Below are 26,994 nucleotides of genomic sequence, written 5' to 3'. Positions count from 1 at the left end.
AGAACTTTCTATTCTTTTTTTATTATTATTGAAACATAATTGATGTACATATCTATACATTACAGTGTTGAATATCGATGCTTGTGTGCAAAACATGATGCTTAAATCAGGATAATCAGTATATTCAACATTTCACAATGTAACTATTTTTTGTGACCTTCTACCAATTTCTCACCAACCTCCCCTCCCCTTCCCCCTTTCCCTTTCTGGTAGCCTCAGTTCCATTCTCTCCTGTTGAAAATTCAATGAATTATTGTGAGTAATCTTCCTTTCTTCCTTCCTTCCTTCCTTCTTTCCTACCTTCCTTCCCTCCCTCCATGCCTCCCTCCCTCCCTCCTTCCTTCCTTCCTACCTTCCTTCCCTCCTTCCCTCCTTCCCTCTTTCCCCCGACTTATGAGTAAGGACATATGGTATTTCTTTCTGTGTCTGGCTTATTTCACTTAACATAATTTTCTCTAAGTTCATTCATGTTGCTGTGAATGGCAGAGTTTTATTCTTTCTTTTATGGCTGAGTAGTGTTCCATTGTGTGTATATACCCCATTTTGCTTATCCAGTCATCTGTTGATGGACATTTATGTTGTCTTAGCTATTGTAAATAGAGCTGCGATAAACATAGGAGTGCAGGTATCCCTTCAGCATTATGATTTCCATTCCTTTGGGTATACACCCAGCAATGGGATTGCTGGACCATATGGTAGTTCTATCTGTAGCTGTTTGAAGAACCTCCATAATGGCTGTAATAATTTACATTCCCACCAGCAATGCAAGAGGCTTCCTCTTTCTCAGAATCCTTGCCAGCATTTGCTATTTTCTGTCTTTTTGATATTGGCCAATCTAACTGGCATTAGATAATATCTCAAAGTGGTTTTGCTTTGCATTTCCCTGCTGCTTAGTGATGTTGAGCATTTTTTCTTGTATCTGTTGGCCATTTCTGTATCTTCCTTTGAGAAATGCCTATTAAGCTCCTTTGCCCATTTTTAATTGAATTACTTGCTTTTTTACTGTCAAATTGTTTGAATTTCTTGTATATTCTGGATATTAATCCCTTGTCAGATACATAGTTTGCGAATATTTTGTACCATTCTTTAGGTTGCCCTTTCACTCTTGTAACTGTTTTGCTGTGCAGAAGCTTTTCAGATTGATATAATCCCATTTGTTTATTTTTCCTTTTGTTGCCTGTGCTTTTGGGATCTTATTCATAAAGTCTTTGTCCAGTCCTACTTCCTGAAATGATTCCCCTATGTTTTCTTTTAGGAGTTTTATATTTTTGGTCTTATATTTAAGTCTTTAATCCATTTTGAGTTGATTTTGGTACATGGTGAGAGGTACTGGTCTAGTTTCATTCTTCTGCATATTGATGTCCAGTTTTCCCGGCACCATTCACTAAAGAGGCAATCTTTTCCCCAATGTATGCTCTTGGTGCCTTTGTCAAAGATCAGTTGGCTGTTAAGTATGTGGGTTGATTTCTGGGTTCTCTATTCTGTTCCATTGGTCCGAGTGTCTGTTTCTGTGCCAGTACCATGCTGTTTTGCTTACTATAGGTTTGTAGTATAATTTGAAGTCTGGTAGTGCTTCTGGCTTTATTTTTTTTTTTTTGCTCAGGATTGCTTTGGCTATTCGGGGTCTTTTGTTGTTCCACATGAATGCTAGGATTGTTTTTTCTATATCTGTGAAGAATGTCTTTGGAATTTTGGTAGGGATTGCATTAAATCTGTAGATTGCTTTGGGTAGAATGGACATTTTTACAATGTTAATTCTTCCAACCCAAGAGCATGGAATGTCTTTCCATCTTTTTGTGACCTCTTTTAATTTCTTCAGCAGTGACTTATAGTTCTTGTCATAGGGATCTTTCACCTCCTTGGTTAAATTGATACCTAGGTATTTTATTTTTTTGGTGACTATTATACATGGGCTAGCTTTCTTGATTTCTTTTTCTTTTAGTTCATTGTTGGAGTATTAAAATGCTACTGATTTTTGTGTGTTGATTTTGTATCCTGCAACTTTACTGAAATCGTTTACCAGCTCTAAGAGCTTTTTGGAGAGCCTTTCAGCTTTTCTATATATAAGGTCATGTCATCTGTAGACAGAGACAGTCTTTGTCTTCTCCAGTCTGGATTCTCATCGTTTTCTTCTCTCACCTGACTGCTGTGGTTAGTACTTCTAATACTATGCTAAATATTAGTGGCAAGAGTGGGCATCCTAGTCTTGTTTCTATTTTCAAAGGAAAAGTGTTCTGCTTTTCCCATTCAAGATGATGTTGGTAGTGAGTTTGTCATATATGGCTTTTATTGTGTTGAGATACTTTCCTTCTATATCTAATTTGCTGGGAGTTGTTATCATGAAAGGATGTTGAATTTTGTCAAATGCTTTTTCATTAATCTATTGAAACATCATGTAGTTTTTGTTCTTGATTTTGTTGATGTGGTGTATCACATTTATTGATTTGCATATGTAGAACCGTCTTTGCATCCCTGGGATGAATCTCACTTGATCATGGTGTATAACCTTTTTGATGTGTTGCCATATTCCATTTGCTAAGATTTTCATGTCTCTGTTCATCAGAGATATTGACCTGTAGTTTTCTTCTTTTGTTGTATCGTTGGTTTTGGTATCAGGGTGATGCTGGCCTCATAGAATGAGTTTGGGAGAATAGCCTCTGTTTCATTTTTTTGATGAGAATTTGTATTAATTCCTCTTTAAATGTCTGTTAGAATTTAGCAATAAAGCCATCTGGTCCTGGACTTTTTGTTGGGAGACTGCTGATTACTGCATCAATCTCATTGCTTATTATTGGTCTGTTCAGGTTTTTAATTTCATCTTTTTTAGTCTTGGTAGTTTATGTGTCCAAAAATTTATCCATATTTTCCAGGTGTCCAAATTTTTTGGCGTATAATTGTTTATAATAGTCTCTAATTATTCTTTGTATTTCTCTGGTATTGGTTGAAATTTCTCCTTTTTCATTTCTGATTTTTGTTATTTAGGTCATCTCTCTCCTTTTTTTTTTTAGTAAGCCTAGCTAATGGTTTGTCTATTTTGTTTATCTTCTCAAAAAACCAATTTTTGTTTCATTGATCTTTTGTATCATTTCTTGGGTCTCTGTGTTATTTAGTTCTGCTCTGATCTTAATTATTTCTTTCCATTTACTAATTTTGGGATTGGATTGTTCTTGTTTTTATAGTTCTTTGAGGTGTAGCATTAGGTTGTTTATTTTAAATATTTCTATTCTTTTAATGTAAGTACTTATTGCAATACACCTCTCTCTTAGTACTGCTTTTGCAGTATCCCACAAGTTTTGGTATGATGTATCTTTATTTTAATTAGTTTCAAGAATTTTTTTGGTTGCCTGTTTAATTTCTTCTTGTATCTACAGGTCATTCAGGAGCGTGTTTTTTAATTTCCATGTATTTGTATAGTTTCCAGAGTTTCACTTGTTACTGATTTCTGATTTTAATCTGTTGTAGTCTGAAAAGATACGTGAAGTGATTTCAATTTTAAAAAATTTATTGAGACTTGATCTGTGACCTAACATGTGGTCTATCCTACAGAATGTTCCATGTGCTGATGATAAAAATGTATACTTTGTAGTTGTTGGGTGAAATCTTCTGTAGATACCTTCCAAGTCCAATTGGACTAAAGTGTAGTTTAACTCCTGTGTTTCTCTGTAGATATGTTGCCTGGATGACCTGTACAATGCTGAGAGACGGGTGTTCAGGTCCTCAGCTCTTATTGTATTGGGGTCTGTATTAGTCCATTTATGTTGCTTATAACAAAAAACCTAGAAATAGGTAATTTATAAGAAAACAAAATTTATTGCTTACAGTTTCAGAAGCTGAGAAGTCCAAATCCAGGGAATACATCTGGTGAGGGTTTTCTTTGGTGGTAGCTTTACAACAGTGCGGCAGTCTTACATGGCAGAAAATGGCAGAGCAAAGAGAAAGAAACTCTCACATGCTGTCCTTATAAAGCCCTCAGAACCATGTCACTGACCACCATTATTAATCCATTCACTAGGCATGGTCCTACAATCTAATCACCTCTTCAAGCCTCACCTTTCAATTACTTTAATAAGATTTCCCACCCTCAATAGTTACAGTGGGGTTTAAACTTGAATGAGGTTGGAGGGCAGGTGTCCAATCTACAGCATTATACCCAGACCCCCCAAAACTCATGTCCTTACATACAAAAACATTCATTTCATTGCCAAAGTCTTAGCTTGTTTCAACTCAAAGTCCAAAGTTCAAAGCCCCATCTGTGAAATCGAAACAAGTTATCTACTTCCAAGATGCGAGGGTGGGACAAAGAAAGGGTACATATTCCCATTTTAAAAGGGAGAAATAGTCTAAAAGAAAGGTGTAACAGGTCCCAAAGAAGTCCAAAATCCAGCAGGTGTTAAATCTCAAAGCTGGTGAATCATGTACCTTTACTCCATGTTTCATGTCCTCTGCATGCCAGTGCAAGGTTTGGATCCCCAAGTCCTCGGGCAGCTCCACTTCTATGGCTTGCCTGGTCTCAGGCAATTCTTCAGCTCTCACAGGCTGGCATTGCATATTGGTAGCTCCACAATTCTGGAGTCTTCATGGCAGTTTTGCTCTCATGGCTCCACCAGACATGGCCTTAGTGGGGTTTCTCTGCTGCAATGCCAACCTCACATTTCTGCTCAGCATTGCTCTAGCAAAGCTTGTCTGTGGTGACTCTGCCCCCATGACAGATCTTTCCCTGGGTCTCCAGGATTTTCCATACATCATTTAAAATTGGGGTGGAGGTTTCCAAGCCTCCATACCTCTGGAACTCTGCGAACCTGCAGAACTAACACCATGTGGATGCTGCCAAGGCTTCTGGCTTGCATCTTCCAAAGCTGCAGGTCCAGCCACACCTGAGGCCAATTTAGCCATGGCTGGAGCAGCCAATGCAGCTGGAGTGCTGTTGTGGTGAGCATTATCCTGAGGTGTCCCTGGGCAGCAAGCTGATGGAGGACATCTCAGGCCTGTTCCCTGAGACGTTCTGTCTCCATATGCCTTTGGGCCTGAAATGAAAGAGTTGGCCCCAGAGGCCTCTGCAATGCCTTCAGGGCCTTCCCCTCCTTCTGATAATCTTTTTCATTTGTAGTAATCTTCTTAGCACAATCACATTTTTCTCCTGAAAGTGCTCTCTGCTTCTCTACCACATGTCCTGTCTGCAATTTTTCCAAATCTTTATGCTCTGCTTCGCTTTTAAATTCTGGCTTTATGTCATGCCTTTGCTGCCATAACTCAGTATGGGCTTTGCAAGTAGCCATGCAGCTTCCTGAACACTTTGCTGCTTAGAAATTTCTTTTGCCAAATACCCTGGGTCAGCATCTTAAGTTCAACATTCCATAAAACTTTTGAGTATGAACAGAATGCAGCCAAGTTCCTTGCCAGTTCATAGCAAGGGTGATCTTTGCCCCAGTTTCCAGTAATTCACTTCTTGTTTACATCTGAGACCTTCTAAGTATGGCCTTTTCTGTCCACATTTCTATCAGCATTCTGCTCATTACCATTCAACCAGTCTTTGGGAAGTTCCAAACATTTCCAGGTTTTTTTGTCTTCTAAACTCCCATCAGCAGGTAGGCTTTTCCTAGCCTGCTCTTTCAAATTCTTCCAGCCTTTCCTCAACAGTCACTTCTAAAGCCACTTCCACATTCTCAAGTATTTGTTATAAGCAACACCCAACTTTTCTCATACCAACTTTTGGTCTTAGTCCATTTCTGTTGCTTATAACAAAATACCTGGAACTGGGTTATTTATAAGAAAATGAAATTTATTGCTTACAGTTTCTGAGGCTGGGAAGTCCAAAGTCCAGGGAAAACATCTGGTGAGGGTCTTCTTTGTGGTGATTTTACAGCAGTGCAGGGGTCTCACATGGTAGAAAATGGTGGAGTAGAGAGATAGAACTTCTCATGTGCTCTTCTCTTAAAGCTCTCAGAACCATGTCCATGACCACCATTATTAATCCATTCACTAGGCATGGTCCTCAGAATCTAATCACCCCTTCAAGGCCCCACCTTTCAATTACCATAATAGGATTTCCCACCCTCTTAACAGTCACAGAGAAAATCAAACTATTAATACATGAAACTTGAAGGATACAACCCATATCAGAAGGTTTTATGAAATTCATATGAAGAAATCTCTAAAGATGATAATGGAAGTAATACACACAAGCAATAACTTGAGATGAATTGGCAGGCTTGTAAGACCTATCCTTTCAAATCCTGGTGCAGAATATTTTATCAGCACTGCACTCTACCGAGTGAGCCACGGGCTGGCCTCTGGTGCAGAATATTTTAAAATTATTATGTTAATTTGTTTGAATCTGTAATATGTGTTCATGTTATAAAATTCAGACATTATGAATGGGTGGTCAGTGAATAATAAATTCTCTTATCCCCTTAAGGAGACAGCAACAGTTGCCTGTAAAGTATGACTCTCCACCCCCATTGTGTCTTACTATACAGGCAATCTTCATTTTGCTTGGTAGTGTAGAACTATAAAAATGACTATGTAAGCTGAAACTGTGCAAAGTGATTTTAATAGTGAGTGGGAAAAATTACAATTCTTTCTTTCCTTCCTCTCATTCTACAACTTAATTAACAGAGCCTCTTTTCTATGCCCTGGCATAGAAATTGTCAGACCCCTTTCTAAGTTTGGATCAGTGTCCAACATTTTATCCTTTGTATTTTCAATGTCATGAAATACCTCTAAGATATTTGTACAACATGAAATTTTTTTGCCAGCATGACTTCCTTTGGGATGTTTACATCCTTTTCATCACAAGCACTTTCCTCATTTATGTCCATAATTTACCTCCACATAGTTCCTCTGGCTGCACACCTAGAATCTTTTGAACAGCAACAATAGCAACATTCTCAAGTAAGCTATTTCTTCTATAACTTCATATACATTTGATTGAAATTTCATTTCCAGTTTTATTACTGTTAATTTTTTTGCTGCATTTTAATCTTTATTGGCTAATTCCCTCTTTCTATCATCCATTTTTCTAAACGTCATTTCGTAAAAGGTCATAAGGATTATTACTGGGAGTCAAGGAAGCATCACAACTACATGCTTTGCTGTCTGTGCATGAACTGAATAACAGATGTACAGTGATCAATCACTGATAAATTTTGAAAGAAGTGATATGGTTGTTCTCTGATCATCATGCCCATCTGTTATTTATATCTGATTTGTGGACTAAAGGAATAGCTGAGAATTTTGCACTTTATGTGATTATTCACAGTTAATATATCATGTTAAATTTGAAATGTGTTGTTGGGAGACTAGTGTTATTTAACCAAACTGAAGTAAATGGAATTTCTGCATGATAGAACCATGCAAACAATGACTACCAATATAGTGGCAGATTGTATTTCCTAAAAGTGGTGTAACAGTATCTCCTATCCTAATGCTCTTCTGGAATCTTGCCTCTCCCACATCAAGAGGCAGGGGTCTAATTCCCCTGGCCTTGAATACAGGCAGGTTTGTGACTCTCTGATAACCAATAGAATGCAGCAGAAGTGACTATGTGATTTCCAAAGCTAGGTCATAAAAGACAATATGGCTTATGCTTTGAGAGTTGGATCACTGTCACCAAGCTTCAAGCCATCACGTAAACAGCCTTATTGCCCAGGGACCAAGACACTGTGAGGAAGTCCAAATAAGCCCATGTGGAGAAACCACATGGAGAAGATTATGTGAATGGATCAATCCAGTATTACATTATTGAACTTTTAGGTTCTTTCCAATTTTTTGCTGATATGAATAATTATGCAACAAATGTCTTTGAACACACTTCATGGTGCACAAGTGCAAATGTGCCAGTTAAATTCCCCAAACCAGAATAAACAGAAAATCTTGAAATTGGAAGGATACTATTTTCACACTCCACCAACAAAGTTATAGCAAGTGATAGAAGAGAAAATACTTGAGTTTTCAAGGATATATTTTGTTGGTGGTGGATTTTGTTAGTGAAGTAAAAGTCAAAAATATTATTTATGCTAATGAGGGAAAAGGCATTGGTAGCCACAGTAAAGAAGATCAATTTCATTGGGATGAGAAAATCCCTTAGGCAAGGTACTTTATTCTCTGATTTAAAAGCATATTTTGTAGAAAGTGAATTCCTCTGACCAAGAAATCAAGTAGATATATATTCCTTAATCTACATTCCTGAAAAATGCAGAAAATGAACAAAGAACAGGTAGACGGAAGGGAATTTTTTCAAGAAAAAAGTTTTAGGGGTCAATTCTGGGGTCAGTATCCATTCATCTTTATGTTGTACACAGTTTTTTTCAACATTTACTAAGGGATGTTCAGCTCAAAACAAAACCCATGCATGTGTTGTTCATAACAAGAACTTCATGTTATTAAGAAAAGGTTAAATTACATTTGGAATAATTTATTTAAGAAAACAAGGAAGTTTATTTGACACTTTAGATTGTCATTAAAAAGAACACTATCACAAAAATATCTGGCCTTAAAGAGTTAACTCTCAGCAATCTAAAAAGTATCCAGATGACTGGATCCAGAATGACTCACTTCTGTACCTCTTAGATTTCAAATCCTTTGTTTTAGGCTTCAGCTTAACTTTATCTTGATGCTAGGCTAATTGAAATTCTGTATAATCTTTCCTTTTCAAGGCAGCTAAACTGGTACATACTTTAGGTCTCTATGGGGGCTAGTTTCAGCTCTGTCTGATAGACCTAAGGCAGTATTTTAGTTAATATGTAGTAAAGTTCTGAGAGTGCTCTTAACAAACTTCCTTGTCTTTAACTCACCCTCAGAGCATTTGTCTTTTAATTTCAACTTTGTTTGCTGTTTGATTTTAAAATATATATTTGGTTTCAATGAGTTCTGTTTTCCCTCTTTGTTGCATGACTTGATTTAGGCGCTTCTATTTTCTCGATAATTCTTTAAAAATCTTTTTTTTAAAAATTTTTATTATATGTTTGTGGAGTATAAAGTTGACTATCACTATATTTCCTAAAGCATAGATGGTCAAAACCCAATTTCCTGCATAGTTGAACCAACCTCAAAGAAGTAGAGAGGTGGATGATCCACTGAAGCGTTCCCGGTTCAGACTGTGCGTGTGTCACATGCTTGCGGAAATGCAATTTGTTTTCTACTTTGTTCACTTTCCATGTGAAGTGCTCTTCTAAGATCTAACCTTTAGTTAGTGGGTGACTATGGAGTAAAAGGAAGCTAAGTTATGAAATAGCTTTTATGTGAATATTATAAGTTATCAAGGACTCAAAGGTCTAAAGTAAAAGGTCTAAATATTATTTGAAAAGGCAAAGATATTTTAGCATTTCAAAATAAAATAAAAAAATCCACTAGCCACTCTTACAATTGAAATGATGAAACCCAAAGAATTCATATAGCAAAATGGAGACAGTTAGAAGACTGGCTATCTAAAAATCCGCCATTGGTGAAGTTATGAAGAACATTTACTGGCTTATTCCGAAACCTGTCAATTTTGCGACTCTTGGCTGCATATGGATTTCTGTGGTACAGTGTACAGTTTTAAACAACTGCTTAAAGTCGTGTGTAACGAACCTGGTAAGTTTCACTCCTCTTTGTCTTTGCAGAAACTAGCACATGTCAAATTCAGCTTGTTACAATGGGTAGAATTGTTTTCTCTTTATGAGAAGTTTTCTCATGAGAAGTGGTAGCAAGGCAGGATAGATTACTTTTTTCTGAAATAAGTTAGATAGATTATTCTTTTCTGAAATAATTATAATAAGCTATAATTGCTGAAGATAGGGCAGGCTATTTTATTTCATTAAATTATTTGGTCACAGATCTTTTGGGGGTGTGTGGGAACTGGGTAAATGAAGCTTAAATAAAATCAATTTTGCACACTAAAAAATTTCAATTTAAACTCATTTATTACAAAATAATTATTATGTGTCTTGAAGCATGAAGTAGCTTTGGCCACAGGGAAATGCCTTCTAGCTACAGACTAACAGTAATATTTATATTGTGGGTAGATTACTGTATAGGGAGCGAGGCGACCAAGAAGGCAGATGCAGATGCCAAGTAAAACATTTTATTTTAAAAGCAAGATTATTTGTAAATTTCTTTATTTATATCTGTGCATTTATAATTTTTAATTAATGAGTTTTTTGATATGGAAATTTATGTTTTCTTTCACATTTCTTGATGTAATCTGTTCAACATATATTGTATTATATCTTTTCTGTTGTGACTTAGGTTGTGCTCAAAATGGTCACTGAATCAACTTTAAAAACCAAATACTCGCCAACCAGGGAAAGATGCACCCTTGCTATCTAAAGACAAAGGAAATAGCAAGATAGCTTGTGTAAACACAGTTGATAGTCGTATTTTTTAAAAGAATGAAAGCACCAAATAGTACTCATTATTATGCTGAAGTAATAGAGATAATACTCTGTGATGGATTTTAAAAAAAACAACTTGTGTTACACACTTTTGGTTTAATTTAAACTATCTCTTAAAATACAACTTAGGCTTACTATGAAGAGTAGCATTTAAAACAAGTTTGGTATTTTATATAAATCTTTGCTGAAGACTTTGTTGCTTTTAATGTAGAATTATATGCTTTAGTTTTTTACAGTTGTAATCCAAACCTAAAAATGGAAGAATGGGACTACTAAATGTTTTCTTTCCTAAAAAGATTTTAATTTTTTCTGATTATAATAAGAATATGTACCTGTTGTAAAATATTTATAACATAAAGAATAATTAGAGAAGAATAGAGGGAAAAACCTATACTTCTACCGGTATTAACCTCTGATTGTATTTTTTTTTTAGTATTTTTCCTCAAATATACATATGTAATTTTACACACAGTTGTGCACCCAGCTTTTTCATTTCACATTATACTGTGAGTTTCCCCCTACCCTGAAGTTTTTTTCTAGAAACAGGATCTTTATATTTAGAGTATTCCATCGTATGAATGTGTCGCCATAATTTGTTACTTTCCCTACTCTTGAAACTGATTTTGTTTGTTTCTGATATTGCAGTCTCCATTTTATTTTAGTTTATTTTATTTTAGTTCTATTTATTCTTATCTTTTTGTGTGGGCTCCTTGATTTCAGGACTTGGCAATAGGGGCAGACAGTTTGTTCCTTTGGTGAGCTGCCTTCTGTTCACCACCTACAGAGAAAGACCCAGCTCATGTGGTAGAGCTGCAAGAAGACATGGTCTGCCAGTTTGACCAGTGAATGTAATGAATGTTCCCCATCTGAGCCTCCTACGTGAGGCCCAGAGGGACAAAAGTAAGGTGGATGGACAATTGTATGTTGTTATGGCTCAGGGAAGAACAGATGCAAAGTGCCTGAGTTTATTATATTTTCTGTGCCGTCCTTTTCAACACGGACATTTGCTGTGAAGGTCATCTTTGGTTTCACTGGGTGATTTTTGATATCGAGGGATCTTTTCTTTTAAAAAAAGAAACACAAAACAGAGGAAATCAAATGTTCACATCACAAAGAAAGGATTAAGTTTTGCAATGATGAATATACTAATTACCCTGATTGGATCGTCACACATTGTATACACGTATTGAAATGTAACTGTGTACCCCATAAATATTACAATCGATATGTTTTAATGAAAAGTTAATTAAATCAAAAAGAAATGCAAAAGAGTCTTTTATGAAAGAATATCAGAATTTCTGGCCAAAAATGCACAAATCATAGTTCCATGCTTGAACATTGATGCTTTATGTTAATGGAGAATCTGCATGTATAAGGGTACTTCAAAAAATTTGTGAAAAAAATATGAATCTTTTCATGAATTTTTAAAAGACTGCTTGTGTTAGTTAAATGACTTAATATTTTAAAATTCTAGATGCAGAGTGCTGCAAACAAAAAATAATGTTCTTCGGAATACTCATAAGATCCTTTACAAAAAAAAATCATGGTCAAATAATTTGTGGAAATACATTTTGCTATACCTTCTTTTTGTAGATCCACAGGGCACAATTATATATTAAAGGCTTTGTTTAATCACAAATTTCTGATCTTCTTTGGCAATAAAACCTTTTTTTTTCTTTGGGTAACAAATCCCAACAACCAAGGAACTGGTGTTGAGAAGTGTTCAGTTAGAAGTATCAATTCTATTCAATAAATTTTCTTGGGTATCTATGTATGTTCAGCTCTGTGGTGGATGCAATTAGGAATATAAAAGAATTAAATTATACAATTAATAGTTATAAAGGAAGTTACACCACATTGAGGTGCCAAGGTTTCTATCACTAGATAGTTAAAAGCTATTACAGATATGATATGTTAAAGTTTTACAGTATTAGAGGATGGCAACAATATATTTTTCTTGCACCTAAAGTTCCAAAGGAATCAACCAAAAATCAACTGAAAAACTATTAGAAACAATAGGGTTCAGAAGACTGTCCTGTTTAAAAAAAATTAATATATGTTCATCAATATCTTTCTTGTATATCAGTATACAACATTAAAACAAGATAATGGAGTAAAACCATAATCCGAAAATTCTATAAAATTCTATAATTCTAGAAATCAGCTGTTTGTATTGGTATAGGAGTAGATTGGCCAGTAAAACAATACAATCCAGAAATAAAACCATGTACTTGGAGTGTAGACTATGAGAAAGATAAAAATTCACACCAATGGGATGCTATCCATTCAGAATGAAAAGTATATCCCTACTTCATTACCAGATTCAAATAAATTCCAGGAGGTATTAAAGGTGTGATTTAAATACAAACAGACAAATGACAAAAACAAAACAAGAGTTTACCTCATAAAAATATTAGGAGAAGTAAAGGGTGAGTGTTTCTATAATCTTGGAGAGGGAATGCCTTAAGAAGCTTAATTAAAAAGTCCAGACTCCCTCAAAAAAATTATTGATAAATTTGACTACTTAGAAACTTAAACTGTAATGAAAATAAACAGAATAAAATAAAAAAAGCCAAAAGCCAGGAAGAGTATTACACCTGATAAATAAAATTTTACCAATCCTAATATGTATAAAAGCAAGTAAAGAAAGTTTAAAACATGAACAGCCACTTCAAAGAAGAAGAAATATAAATGGCTAAAAACAATGTGATATTCAACCTCACAGCAACCACAGAATTGCAAAGTAAAAATGAATCATCAATTTTTCTTCTATCGGCTTGGCAAAGATAAAAATATATATAGTTGGATAGATATAGCTGTACTGTTGATTGAGATGTAAATTGGTAGATTTCTAGAAAACAATGGCTTAATAAATATCAAAATTCAAAGGGAAATATACCCCTACAGGGTTTGTTTCACAAGAAATTTATGTGAGGATATCACTGCATAAATAACCAAAGAGATGTATGCAAAAGGTTGTTTATAGCAAGTTTGTATGCAATACTAATAATAGATTTGTAACTGCCTGTCCTATACTACTATAATAGTTAATACATTATTTAATTGAATAATCATAGAACCTTATGAATTAAATATTATCCTACTTATGTGTCAGATGAGAACACTATGTTTATACCTCAGAGGTAACTTTTATAATATCACACTGGGAACAAGTACCATATGTGGGATTAAAATTCAAATTGTTCTGCTCTGTTTCATTTATTAGGGTAGGAAGTAAAGAATGAGATTAGTTCCTGCTGAGGTGGGCAGGATGGAAAAGCTTGTGCCAAGAAGTAGGTGTTCAGAGGGTCTGAGATACAGGACTGGTTTTGCCTCTTAGAAGGAGATAACTGGAGCAGTTGGAATTAAGGTAAAATGGTGGGCACTGTAAGGTCCAATGTGAGAAATGTGAATTTGGTGCAGATTCTGGGAAGCATCTGTGCATAAGAGCACAGACTCTGGAGGCAGTCTCCCTGATCTCCCTGCCCTGTTCAGAGCCTAACATAGGCGATTTACTAAACCTCCCTGTGCCTCTGCTGTAAAACAGGGTTAATAATAGTACCTACCTTATAGGTTTGTTGAGATGATTGAATGAGATTTAGTGTAAAACATCTGTAAGAGTGCCTGGATCATAGGAATAACATAATAAATGTTAGCTATTATGATTATGAGGAGGAGGAAGTGAAGGATGAGATTAGTTCCAGCTGAGGTGTGCAGGATAGAGACACATATACCTGACCCATGAGTCTACTTGCTCCAGACCACATGATGGGCACTCCATTAGGTTAAATTTAATCTCGAGAAGTGCCAACATAGGGACTCGTTACTGTTGCAATGTGACTTTATGGTTACCAAGAAACATCTCTGTTGCCCTGTTGTTTAAAGTGGAACACAAAGACTACCCAGAGTCCACTCTTTTGCTTTTATGAGCTAACAGACTTTTTGAAGAGATAGGAAAATATTAAATTACTGACACATTATCTTTCACCTGATTTTATAGGACTGTGATTCAACTATAAAAAGAGGAATCAAAACTTCATTTTGAACAAAATCATGGAAAAAGTACTATTAGCACTGGTTGCAAAATTAATCTAACAGATACAGTTTTTACTTGCTAAATACTTTTCTTTCTTTTTTTGGGTGGTTGGCCAGTACAAGGACTGAACCCTTGACCTTGGTGTCATCAGCACCATGCTCTAACCAGCCGAGCTAACCAGTGTGTCCAAGTAATTATTATCTAAAAACATGTAAGCATCCTTCTCCTTTCTCTAGAAATATCTGTATTTAGGGAATGGAGTTGAGAGAAGTTTTCATTCACATGTCAAATGAGAAAAAAAAAAGGGGGGCAACATTTGTTCTTTGTTTCCTGTGTCTGATTAGTTTTCAAGTAACCCCCCCACAATGCTAGGTCATTGGATGATGCTTCCAAGGGATTTCTGGGACATTCTGACATGGCAGACCACCTTGAATTCATGGATTTATTCCTTCAGCATATATTTACTGAAGACGTATCATGCACCAGGCACTGTTCTAGGTGCTGGGTTAGAGTGAAGAGTGAAGTGGATAGGAAGGAGGAAAGTGCTCCGTGAGCTCAGTGATGCAGTGTCTCTCTCACTTCTGAAAAGCTTGAGCTATTCGGAAGGCCACACAATACTTAAACCACTTCCCAACCTCCCTTTGGATTTTCTGTCATCTTCTGGGACATATCTTGTTTATATAGTACTGCTGAGTCAGACAAGGACAGATTCTGTGTCCTTTGCTGAATTAAATACTTCTCCAATTCAGTGGTTCAAATTCAGCAAAGCTTTAGGGTAGATTCTGATCAGCACCAACTAGAGTTACTAGATATATTCACCTAGTTTCCTCTGCCTATAATTTTAAATTAATCAGTGGAATATATGATCTGTGGAAATTAGATTATACCTCCGTAACACTATTTGAATACTTATCTGATTTCCATAGGTCCAGTATTGCCATCCTTTGTAAACTCTCCTATTTATGAAGGACTCCAGTCCAATAATGACCAGGGATAGGATGAGCAATTTATAGATTTGTTTCTTTAGTTCCCATTTCTTTTAATTTCCCACAGTATGAAAAAGTTCTTAAAATTTGCGAATATGTGAGAAATAAACAGAGTAATTGTATGTTTTATTATATATGACATTCTAAATTTGTATATATTTTCTGCTCTTAATGAGTAATTTAAAAAAGAAAAATCTGAGCACGATTTCTCTCTAACCCAGGAGTCCTTTGACTTGATTAATTGACTAGTGTTACAGTTTTATAACCTCTTCATTGTTTTGAACCACTTCTTTTAACCATTCCCACCCTTGTAGTTCCTTCAGAATTCTTAGGCATTACATCTATAATCTGCACTGGCATTTTTCTTGGTTTTATGATGGGTTTAATGACTTTAAAACATTTGGCTCCTTACTTTACAGTTAGAAAACACTGAGGAGGCAACACTATTCCAGGAAGCTTTAAACAAAAAAGTTGTGGTGGTTACACTGAACCCAATATTGCAGCTGGTATTTACTACCTCCTTCTGCATTTCAGGGCAGACAGCTTGATATCTGCACACCATATAATCTGAGTGAACCGGTGAGTAACTGCTTTCATTGTCATGAACTTTACAGTGTTTGTGTTCATAAAAAAGGGACAACAGTCAGGTTTTATTACAATAAGAATAATTTCTAAGTAAAATCTCATTTATTTGTCCCTGCTGGAAAGTCATTCAAAAATAGAAGTCTGAATTACAGAATTTATTTAAAAATGAAGTGTGTTGAAGTGGAAACAGCACAGGACTAATCCAAGTCCATTACTTTGACTCTACATAGCTGTGTGGCTTTGGATAAATTACTGAATATTTTTGAGACTTAGTTTCACTATGTGTTGTCTGAAAGGGTTGGACTAGATAGTCCCCAATGTTTCTTCTAACAATTACATTTTATGGTCTTGTTACATTTCTGCACATGTATTCACTTATTCAACAATTGTTTAGTGACTCAGGTATAAGTATGAGTCAGGCACTGTACTATGTGCTACAGATTTAAGAATGAGTAAAATAGGGTTATGGAGTCTAGGACAGCCCTTTCCACCTGGAAGCAGGCAAGACAGCATGCCCTGGGTCCTAGGCAGGAGCCAAGGGTAGTATCCCTCACCCAAAAGCAGAAAAGAGAGCATGCTAAAACACCACACCCACACAGGTGGCTCACCACAGCCATTGCCACAGCCACAGCTGCCACAGAAGTGGCTTGATGCCACAGCAGTAACCACAGCCACTTTGCAGGTGACCCACCAGACATTTGACTGCATTGACACAAGGAGAGTCATCAGTGGAGACTGGAAAAAGAAGAGAATATTTCTCTTGTCAAATCCCACTCCAGAGTAATAGAAGAAGCAACTGTTCTACCAGATGACCAGACATCAATGTAGGGATACTAGAAATACAAAAACCCAGGAAAATATGACACCACCAAAAGAATGCAGTAATTCTCAAATATTAGACCCTAAAGAACAGGAAAACCTTGAAATGATTGAAAAGGAATTCTGAGCCACAATCTTAAGGAAACTCACTAAGATATGAGAAGACTCAGTTAGACAACAAATTGAAACAAGAAAAAAAAAAAAAATCCAGGATATGAAGGAGGAAGTTTACAAAGAGATTAATACCTTAACAAAGAATGTAGCAGAGCTCATGGATCTGAAGGATTCACTCGGCAAAATAAAAACCACCACCAAGAGCTTGAGCAGCAGACTAGAACAAACAGAAGAGAGAATTTCCAATCTTGAAGATAGTCTTTTCAAAACAACCCAGGTTGACAAAATAAATAAATAAATAAATAAAGGAAAAAATAATTTAAAAAATGAAGAAATTCTAAGAGAGCTAACAGATAACCTTAAGCACACAAACATTCAAATCATGGATGTTCCAGAGGGGAAGAGAAAGGAAAAGCATGGAAAATGTATTCAATAAAATAATAACAGAAAACTTCCAAGGTATAGAGAGAGACATGGGCCTTAAGAACCAGGAGGCACCAAGATCCCCAAACAGATTCAACCCAAACAGATCCTTTCCAAGACACATTGTAGTCAAACTGGCAAAGCTCAAAGGCAAAGAGAGAATCTTAAAAGAAGCAAGAGAAAAATGTCATTACCTATAAGGGAGCCCCTGCCAGACTAACAGCAGATTTCTCAACAGAAACTTTATAGAACAGAAGAAAATGGGATGATATATTCAAAATATTAAAAGCAAAAAAACTGCCAGCCAAGAATACTACACCCAGCAAGGCTATCCTTCAGAAATGAGGAGAAAATAGCATATTTTCCAGGTAAACAAAAGCTGCAGGACTTCACCACCACACAACCAGCCTACAAAAAATCCTCAAGGGAGTTGTGCACCTGGAATATGAAAAGTGATAATCACTATCAAGAATACACAAGAAAGAACAAAACCCACTGGTGAACAAAAATGCAAGTGAGAAAGAGAATGAAACTAAATCTTACCACCACAAAAAGCCATAATGACGATGTAATAATGCCCCTGCTTTATTTCTGATGTTAGTAATTTTGGTCTCCTCTCTTTTTTTTCTTGGTCAGTCTAGATAAAGGTTTGCAAATTTTGTTAAAGAATCAAAAGTGATAATCACTATCAAGAATACACAAGAAAGAACAAAACCCACTGGTGAACAAAAATGCAAGTGAGAAAGAGAATGAAACTAAATCTTACCACCACAAAAAGCCATAATGACGATGTAATAATGCCCCTGCTTTATTTCTGATGTTAGTAATTTTGGTCTCCTCTCTTTTTTTTCTTGGTCAGTCTAGATAAAGGTTTGCAAATTTTGTTAAAGAATCAACTTTTTAAAGAATCAACTTTTGGTTTTGTTGATTTTCTCTATTGTTTTTTAATTCCCTATTTCATATATTTCTTTTGTAATCTCTGTTATTTCTTTATTTATTTGCTTTTGGTTTAGTTTGATCTTCTTTTTCTATTTTCCTAAGGTAGAAATTTACATTACTGATAGAGATTTATCTTATTTTTTAATTTTTATTTATTTATTTATTTATTTTTGTCTTTTTTGTGACCGGTAAGGGCAGCGCAACCCTTGGTGTGGTGTCGCCCGCATCGCGCTCAGCCAGCACCGGCCATCCCTATATAGGATCTGAACCCGTGGTGGGAGCGCCACTGCACTCCCAGCGCCACACTCTCCTGAGTGCGCCACAGGGCCGGCCCGAGATTTTTCTCATTTTTAATATAGGTGTTTACAAGTATAAATTTTCTTCTAAGCGCTCCCTGAGCCCTGCATCCTACAAATTTTGATATGTTGCACTTTGATCTTTATTTCAAAGTCCCCTCTAATTTCCCTGTGATTTTTCTTCTTATCCAATCTTTATTTAGGAGAGTGCTATTTAATTTCCACACATTCGTGAATTTTCTACATTTCCTTCTTTTATTGTGGTCAGAGAGCATATTTTCTATGATCTTAATCTTTTTAAATATAGTAAGACTTGTTTTGAGGCCAAAAATACAAAAATAAATCAATAAATTAATAAACAAACAAACAAAAATAGGGTATCTATTTAAAGAGACTCTCAACCTCGTAGGAGAGACAGACTTATCCATAAAACCATGGCAGACAGCATCATGAGAACCACAGTAGCGGTGTGTGTGAAGGAAAGAGAATACACAGGAGAAAAAAGCACCTCTCTTGCCTGCAAGGCCATCAAACTAAAACTACATAGATGAAGAGTTTTCTGGAAGGACTAGAAGGGAAAAGGCTTATCAATCAGAGGAGGCCCTTAGTGCCAAGACACAAAGATGTGAGGTAGCCTAACTTGTTCAGGGAAGTATTTAGCTTTCTTGGAAAGTGGGTACGCGCGTGGGCAGTAGGGAGGTGGGAGACTAGATTGGCGAGTTAGGTGGGGCTAGATCATGAAGGGTTGTGAATGCCATGCTTGTTAATTTGGTCTCAATCTACGAGATGATGGAGAGATATATAGAGTTTTAGGTAAGAGGAGAGTGTGACCAGGTTTTGTTTTAAAAGGATCACTCCCTATGTGAGAACAAAAGAGGCCCCTTCTGGGTGAAGTGAAGGGCAGAGCAGAAAATTGGGGGCGATGACTGAGCAACCCAGATGGATTTCAGTTAGTGATGAGATGTGTCAATAGGACTCGGAGATGGAGGAGCCCATGGGAGGAAGGAGTGGGATGAGAGAAGGAGAAAGTGTCCTGGTTCTGGGCAACTCAGAAGACTGCAGTGTTAATAGGAAATACAGGAGAAAGAGCCTATTTGAGGGTAGAAAATGAGAAATTTAATGTTTCGCTTGGTGAATTTGAGGTGCTTGTAGAGACAAATGGAGATGTTTAATGTGCAAGTGGATATCTAGGTCTGTGGGTCAGGAAGGAACCCCGCTGCAGTTACAAATTTGGGGGTTATCAACACCGAGGACAGATAGTGGATGACCTTGTTCAGGGAGAAAGTGAAGAGTGATAAGAGAAAATGCTGAGGGTGGGACACAGACACCAAATGGTGGAGAGAGTAAAGGAGAGATGGCAACGGAGACTGAGCAGGAGCTGAGGGGAAGGAGAGGGGACCCAGGTGCCCCACGGCCTGTGGAAGGAACGGCCTGCACAGTCACAGGCACAGACAAACCAAGTCAGGGAAGGAGAAACATGTCGAATTTGTCCAATAGGGGGTTAGGGCAGCTGTAGGGTGAAAGCCGCCTAATAGACAGCAGACTCCTCAAATGGTCTAACTATTTAGGTTTTGACATGCTATCGTTTGGTTGAGTCCCCAGTTTTGAGTTTTGCTTGTTGTGTGAGGACACCCCATGGACCCAGGATACACCTGATGCCTTGCTGTCCTGGATTTTACCTTTGCCAGTGGACAGTATGTTCCCTGAGGTTGGGTGTTCTCTGGGGCCTAGACTGCCCACCCAGGGCTTAACACTGCTCAGCAACCCCGCCCCCTGCAGCAGAGCACACTCAGCCCTGCTCTGTCTCTAGATGTGACAGCTATGCTTAGGATCCCAAAGGTCCTGATCCTTTGGTGACCTCAGCTTCCTTGGCAGATTTCTCTTTCTAAAACACTGGGTGGTACTTTTTGTTACTATGTTGCACTTTCAGGTGACAAGAAAAGTTATGTTTCTTCAGTCACCATTGTCTGTTATTTTCTCTTGCAGTGCATCCAGGGATGCCATTTTTGGAACTCTACAGATCAGGAAAACTGTGCTTTAAAGTGTGTAAGTATTAATTATTGATAATGATGTTTCCTTCCAGAGAAAATTTGTTTAAGAAAGTTTTCATTTGTATTTCCATTGCTTATCAACTAGTTTGCTTGAGCCTAAAGGAAAAATATGATAGCCTGAGTAATACATAGTAAAGGAAAAGAAATTGAGACCAATACTGTTAACGCAACTAGAGGCCAAGGAAAATTAATGCGAACCATGGAACCCAGGGATGCCTAGGGATGCCCAGGGATGCCCAATTGCTTTAAAACTATAAATGCCTTTTAATAGAATGTTAGGTTTTTATTAAATTTTGTAGGCCTGTGCTTCTCAAATTTTAATATGCAATTATTTGGGATTTAGTTCAAATGTAGATTCTGATTCAGTAGGTCTTGGACTGGGCTTGAGATTCTGTACTTGTCACAAGCTCCCAGGTGATGTGATGCTGGTGTCCCCAGACCACACTTTTGCTAGCAGGACCCCAGGTTGTGTTCAAAGTTTCTTTGCAGGGAACATTGTAGCAGTCTAATTCTGAGGTCACAAACATGTGGTTTATTCCACTTTATGTAGGAAATACGTCCCCAGATACTTGATTTCTTATTTTTCATTTTAGCCTGGCTTTGGCACTTAATGTGTAATTTAGTTAAAGTACTTAACCCCTTGGTACTTTATTTTATTCATAAATAAATTAGGATAATAATAGAATCACCCTCTTAAGGAGAGTGCCTGGCACTCTGTAAGCATTCTGATCTCATGCGTAAGAATTTTGCATTTTAAAGTGGGTACTGTTTTGGGGGTTGATCAAGTCAGAGATTAGATCAGTATAAATCATGGTAATGTTAGGTAATCCTAATATCATTTTCTATTAATGAGTCAAATTATAGCATTGAGATTTAAATAAGGATGTTAACCTCTCTTTATACGTATTCCTCACAGTTTTCCTTAAATAGTATGTCCTTGCAGACCTCTGTTACATGAGTTACTCATGTGCACTCTCACATTTGTGACTGTGTGCCTCATTACAATTTAAGTAGTTATTTCTTTAGTTATGTGTTTAATGTCTTTTACCCCACCGTGTAAGCTCCATCAGGGCAGGATGCTCTCCCTCTTTTCACTTTGTATCCCCCGCACTGAACGCAATGTGGGGAACAGAGCAGCTGCTCAGTTAACATTTGCGGAGTCAATGAAAGAGAAGCCCCACTGGTTGCTAGGCAACAGTCCAGGAAGCAATGTGGATGCTGGAGGGGCCAGTCTGGGCAGAGTAATCTGCTGGAGTATTAGTCCATTTCTGTTGCTTATAACAAAATGCCTGGAACTGGGTAATTAAAAAGAAAACCAAAATTTATTTGCTTACAGTTTCTGAGGCTGGGAAGTCCAAAGTCCAGGGAACACAGCTGGTGAAGGCCTTGGTGGTGATAATATCTCAGGAGTCTCATATGGCAGTAGATGGTGAAGCAGAGAGAGCAGAAAGAGAGAGAGACAGACTCTCCTCTCTCTTCGTTTTAAGCCCTCAGAGCCATGCCCCTGACCACCATTATTAATCCATTCACTATGGCATGGTCCTACAATCCAATCACTTCCTCAAGGTTCCATTTTTCAATTACTGTAATAGGATTTCCCACCTTCTTAACAGTCACAGTTGGGACCAAGTTTCTAATACATAAAACTTGGGGGACACATTTCAAACTTCAGTGAGTTTTGGGGGGACATAATTTAATCCACTACAGCTGGTCTTTGCTAGCCAGTGCTGTTGCTAGTTTTCATTCCAGGTTCTGTCTCCCTTGGGCATCTGCAAATGCCCCTCCATTCTCTAGCCTGACCCATCACAGATTACCTCTTACTGGACCATAATTTTCTAGTAGACATCATGCACTACCATTTTTCCAGCGATGTAAACAACAAAATTTTCAGAGCTGTTCTAACAGTGGCCTGCCTGGACAGAAGGCCCAGCACCGGGCTCCCTTGCTTTCGTTTGTTTCTTGTTGATTATTCATCAGTGGTGGGGAAGAAATTAGTTTGGAAGAAATGTTCAGCTAAGTGTCATTAAAATTATTTACAACTTTCAGGATTTTGAGTTTTACTTTCCTTTTTTTTTTTTTTTTTTCTATGCAGAATGATACCTACGCCACTGTTTGTGAGGTGAGTTGGCAATCACTAAAAAGGTATCATCCAACCCCATGTCTTCCTATCTGGTCTGTAAAAAGCTATTACAATAAGAATGAAGAAACCTGAGGCATTCTCAGTGCACAAAGACATTCTTCCTGAGAGTGCTATTTCTCTGGTGTCAAGCTGGGTCACAGACCCCTCTGCCCCATCCTGTGCAGGTTGTGAGTCAGGTAGTTGAAAGAAGATCCTGGCAGCATTAGGCATAGTAGATATACTTTACTGCAGATACAAACTACACAGACATGCTTTATTCTCAGGCATAAGCTCTGCCTCCATTTTGCTGACCCTCCATTCTCTGTCAACCCACAGTTCAGAGCAATTGCCTTTATACTCTCTTTACACAATAGTGGCCGCAAGCCAAGTGCATAACGTAATTACAAAAAACATGCTGAATCAGTAAATGGGCACACATGCACAATTACACTACTCTTATATAACTTGTTTCTAACAACCATGCTGAATCATGTCCATTTGTAACAAATAGGAGGTGAGTTATCCTGACTAAGCTGTTCTAGTTTAAACTGTTTTCATTTTCATCTGGGTATAAAAGTGACTATATAATTCCATTTTTGGCACACATATTTGCTCTGTTTTATGTATCTGTGTGTACATACAGTGTATATTATATATATGAATGTATGTGTGTATATACACACACATATTCACATATATACGTATATATTACTCTAATCTGTTTTGAAAGGTTGTGATTCCTGGAGGCTAGGTGGGAGTGGGAGTTTGGGGGAGGAAGGAAGCATCACATACAGGATATCTCTGCTGATTCCATTTCTTTTTGTGCTCTATCATTAAATATAGTACATGAAAAGAGGATCCTTTAATTGCAATTTTCTTCCTTATTTAAAAAAATCTTTTGCCAACATTTGAAACACAGCTTTTAGCCCTATGATAATAAGTGACCTCATGCCGGCTCTGGCTGCCCTGCCCAGGTCTCTCCGTTGTCCTTACCGCCCCCTTCTGCTGCACTTGATATATATTTTTTTCTCTTTCAGAGAGACCTTAGGATTTTGATCTTTTCCTACTCAGTCTTCTTCAACTAAATTTACCTGTCTGGGATTCCATCCCCTCAGAATTAGGTTATTTGACAATAGGTGATATAAAGACGCTACATTATTTTTCAGTTTAAAACCTATATTGTGCTCTATTTAAATGCCCTTAAAACCAGAGGACAGAACTATTTTATTCTGCCTGGGGAAGGAGTATAAATTATCATCCAATAGTAAGGCAGAAAAATTCCCTTTTAATAGAGAACAGAAAAACAACAAAAAAACTAAATTGGAATATTTTCTCAATAGTCTGTGGTTACTCTGCACTTGAGGGTTTTTTTCTTGGGAGTAGGGGGTGGTGGGAGTTGGTTTAGAAGAGATAAAACAGGAAAAAGTGGCCCATAGGTAAATGATTAACTAAAGGTCTCTCCTAAATTGGTTAATGGACACAAAGAATTATTACATTTTGTAATGAGATGAATATGCTACTTATCCCAATTTGATCACCACATATTATATGCAGGTATTGTAGTCAATCCTGCAACCCACAAATACATATAATCAATTATGTTTCAATAAAAAAAATAAATAAATAAAAGGTCTCTCCTGATTGAGATTAAAAAATAAAACTGTCTGAGAAACCCTTTTGTGTGATTAAAGCAAAATTACCTTCAAAGAACAGCTCCTAGGAAAACTGTGCCAGTGTCAGGAAAACCAGGAAGAGATAAAATCTGTCAAGCAAAGAAGCAGCCCAGGATTGGACGTGTGATGGGCTAGTTTCTTGTTAATCATTATGCTGCCCAGTTGCCTGTGCTTGTATAATGTCAACCTTTTCTCTCGGTGTTATCACTTATATAATTATTCTGTTCTTTCCTATGTATACTTTGCTATTATACACATTAAAATGTTACACTTTAAGTAGAACTGAATAATAATACACGCAAGATAGATAGATGATAGATGTAGACACAGACACGGGGATACATATTTTAACTCATTTGCCCATACCTTTAGGAAACAAACTCTTCAATCACTAATATTTCAACCTAGGAAGCTTGGGGTTTTTGCAATTCATATTCCTTGGAAGAAATACAAGTGTACTTCAAAAAGTTTATGGAAAAATGGAATTAAGATAATGTGAATCTTTCCATGAACTTTTGAACTTCTTTGTGGTCTTGGAAGTGGTAACTTAGCAAAATATAACTTGAGATGGCTTATTCCTGATAATTTAAAATACAAATTAGATTGTCTCATCGCATCTCTACCTTTTGGCTGAGATCAAGTGAAGAGCTTATCAATTCTGAAAACCTATGTGTGTCTTATTGCTGTTTGGAAAAAATTACAAACTACCAAGGTCTGCCAGCTGCCCTGCCTCCCTGTCTGACTGCTCTTCACCCCTCTCCCTGTTCTCTCTGCGGCCACACTCTTCCATGACTATGGGGGGGGGCACATTCCTGCCTCAAGGCTTTTGTTCTTGCTGTTGCTTTTTTTTGCCCAGCTCTTTGCAAGCCCAGCAGATGGTGGCTGTGGAGTCACCTCCACACTTCCTCCTGATCACCCTGACTAAGGGAATTCTCCTTCCTGCCTACTCACGCCGTATGCCTTTGGCTTGTTTTATTTTCTTCCTAGCACTTTCCATTATCTAATTTTTTTTTTCAATTTGTCACTTGGGTATTATCTATTCCCTTCTAAGAGAATGAAGGCAGGGACCTCAGCTGTCTTGCTCACTGCCATGTTCGTAGAGCCTATAACAGTGCTTGGCACATAAAAAGCACTCAATAAATCTTCTGAAATAAACTGAGTGATGTTTTAGGAAACAATGCCACAACTCATGTGGACGGGGTGTGTCTTCCTCATGTTAGAGAATTTAGAGTAGGCTCTGGCCACCTATGTGGCAGCCTGGGAAACCCAGGGTAAAGCCAGAGGGACAATAAAGAGGGGTTTAACTACTATGGGGAAAATGGGAGTGTGGGTGGGAACAGAGGTAGAAGGCTGATGTCACCTCTGGGAAAAATAAACTTGGCTTCCACCGTGGGAACGGCAGCTCAGTAACCTGAAATATGCTGTGTAAATGTCCCATCCAGGGGCTTCAGGCTCAGATACTGTGAATTCCTGAGATTCAACCACCTCAAGATTCTCTCTAGGCAATTTGAGCTTGAGAAACACTAGAAAGCTTCATTTGAGGTCTAGTGATAGATTGCCTCCACGTGGGGGAAAGAGAGAGAGAGAGACAGAGACAGAGAGGTGAGAGAGAGAAAGGAAAACCTAGTTGATATTTTTGCCTCCACTTGAGATAACATTTAAACTCCCAGATAGGAATTTTATTATATACTTCCCTTGAAAAAATCTGAGAAAAAGAGTCACAATTTCTCCAGATTATCAGGACTAGCTATATTTCCAGATATATATCTTTTCTTCTTCCTCAGTTTTCTTTCTTGAGAAAAAAACTCAGCTGATATAATAATTTTACTGCCACTTGGTTTGTTTATTCTCTGTGGTTAGTGAATATGTTGAATGCGTTTTACTGAAATTTGCAAAGGAGATGTAAAAAGTATACTAAACCTTTAAGTTAAAGAATCCTGAACCCAAACTGAGGTATTTAAATTAATACTTAACCAAGCAAACCAGGGCGTATCAGACTCCACTTCCTGTTAGTGCACAGATCAACCATTGGACAATTTGTATATGCAAGTTACAGCCCTTCTTTTTAGGGCAAATGTATTGTGCTATGGTTTCCACTGTTGTCATGAGAACAATAGCATGTTGTTCTTGGAACTGCCATCGTAAATTGGAGTGGAAAACTGATCATGATTGTATTGTAGTTTTACGATGTATGCCTTTTTCCCAAGGTTTTTGTTGTTGTTTTCTTGTTTGTAGCTATTGCTAATGTTAATGCATCTGTTAAGAGGTGCAGAAAATTTGCATTTCAGTCATGGAATTGTGTACTCTGTTTTTGGTTAATACGATAAAACGTTCATTGTCATTAAGTTTTCTTAGACCTTAAAATTCAACATTGGTGTTAAGACATCCATTAAACTGTTCTGCTACTATAAAATTTATAGTCAACTTTTAATTTTCCAAGGGAGGCATGGATATATAAAATAAATACGCAATCTCTAAGCATTATGTTAGGCTAGAGTTTTAGATTTTTAGCTCATTAAAACTCTGGCTAAGATGGCAAACACATGATTGGATTGTTGAACTCAGTGTTTTTTCAAACTG

The 26,994-nt window shown here is 37.1% G+C and overlaps 1 protein-coding gene across 2 annotated transcripts in view; it reads left to right on the top strand.

Annotated features, from left to right (window-relative positions):
• Nucleotides 1-9,359: 9,359 nt before the first annotated feature.
• ROS1 (ROS proto-oncogene 1 , receptor tyrosine kinase) overlaps nt 9,360-26,994 on the top strand; it is a 129,710-nt gene continuing 112,075 nt past the window's right edge. For both annotated transcript variants that reach the window (XM_008583823.1, XM_008583822.1), the window contains exons 1-4: nt 9,360-9,573; nt 15,930-15,974; nt 20,558-20,617; nt 22,715-22,741. In XM_008583823.1, coding sequence (XP_008582045.1) covers nt 9,451-9,573; nt 15,930-15,974; nt 20,558-20,617; nt 22,715-22,741 — 255 coding nt within the window. In that variant the 5' untranslated portion in view covers nt 9,360-9,450. The remainder of the gene's footprint in view (nt 9,574-15,929; nt 15,975-20,557; nt 20,618-22,714; nt 22,742-26,994) is intronic.

This window comes from Galeopterus variegatus, unplaced genomic scaffold, assembly GCF_000696425.1.
Source record: "Galeopterus variegatus unplaced genomic scaffold, G_variegatus-3.0.2 Scaffold3053, whole genome shotgun sequence".
In the NCBI taxonomy this organism is placed as follows: domain Eukaryota; kingdom Metazoa; phylum Chordata; class Mammalia; order Dermoptera; family Cynocephalidae; genus Galeopterus; species Galeopterus variegatus.
Note: the sequence above shows the minus strand (reverse complement) of the source record. Positions and strands in the feature narration are given on the sequence as shown.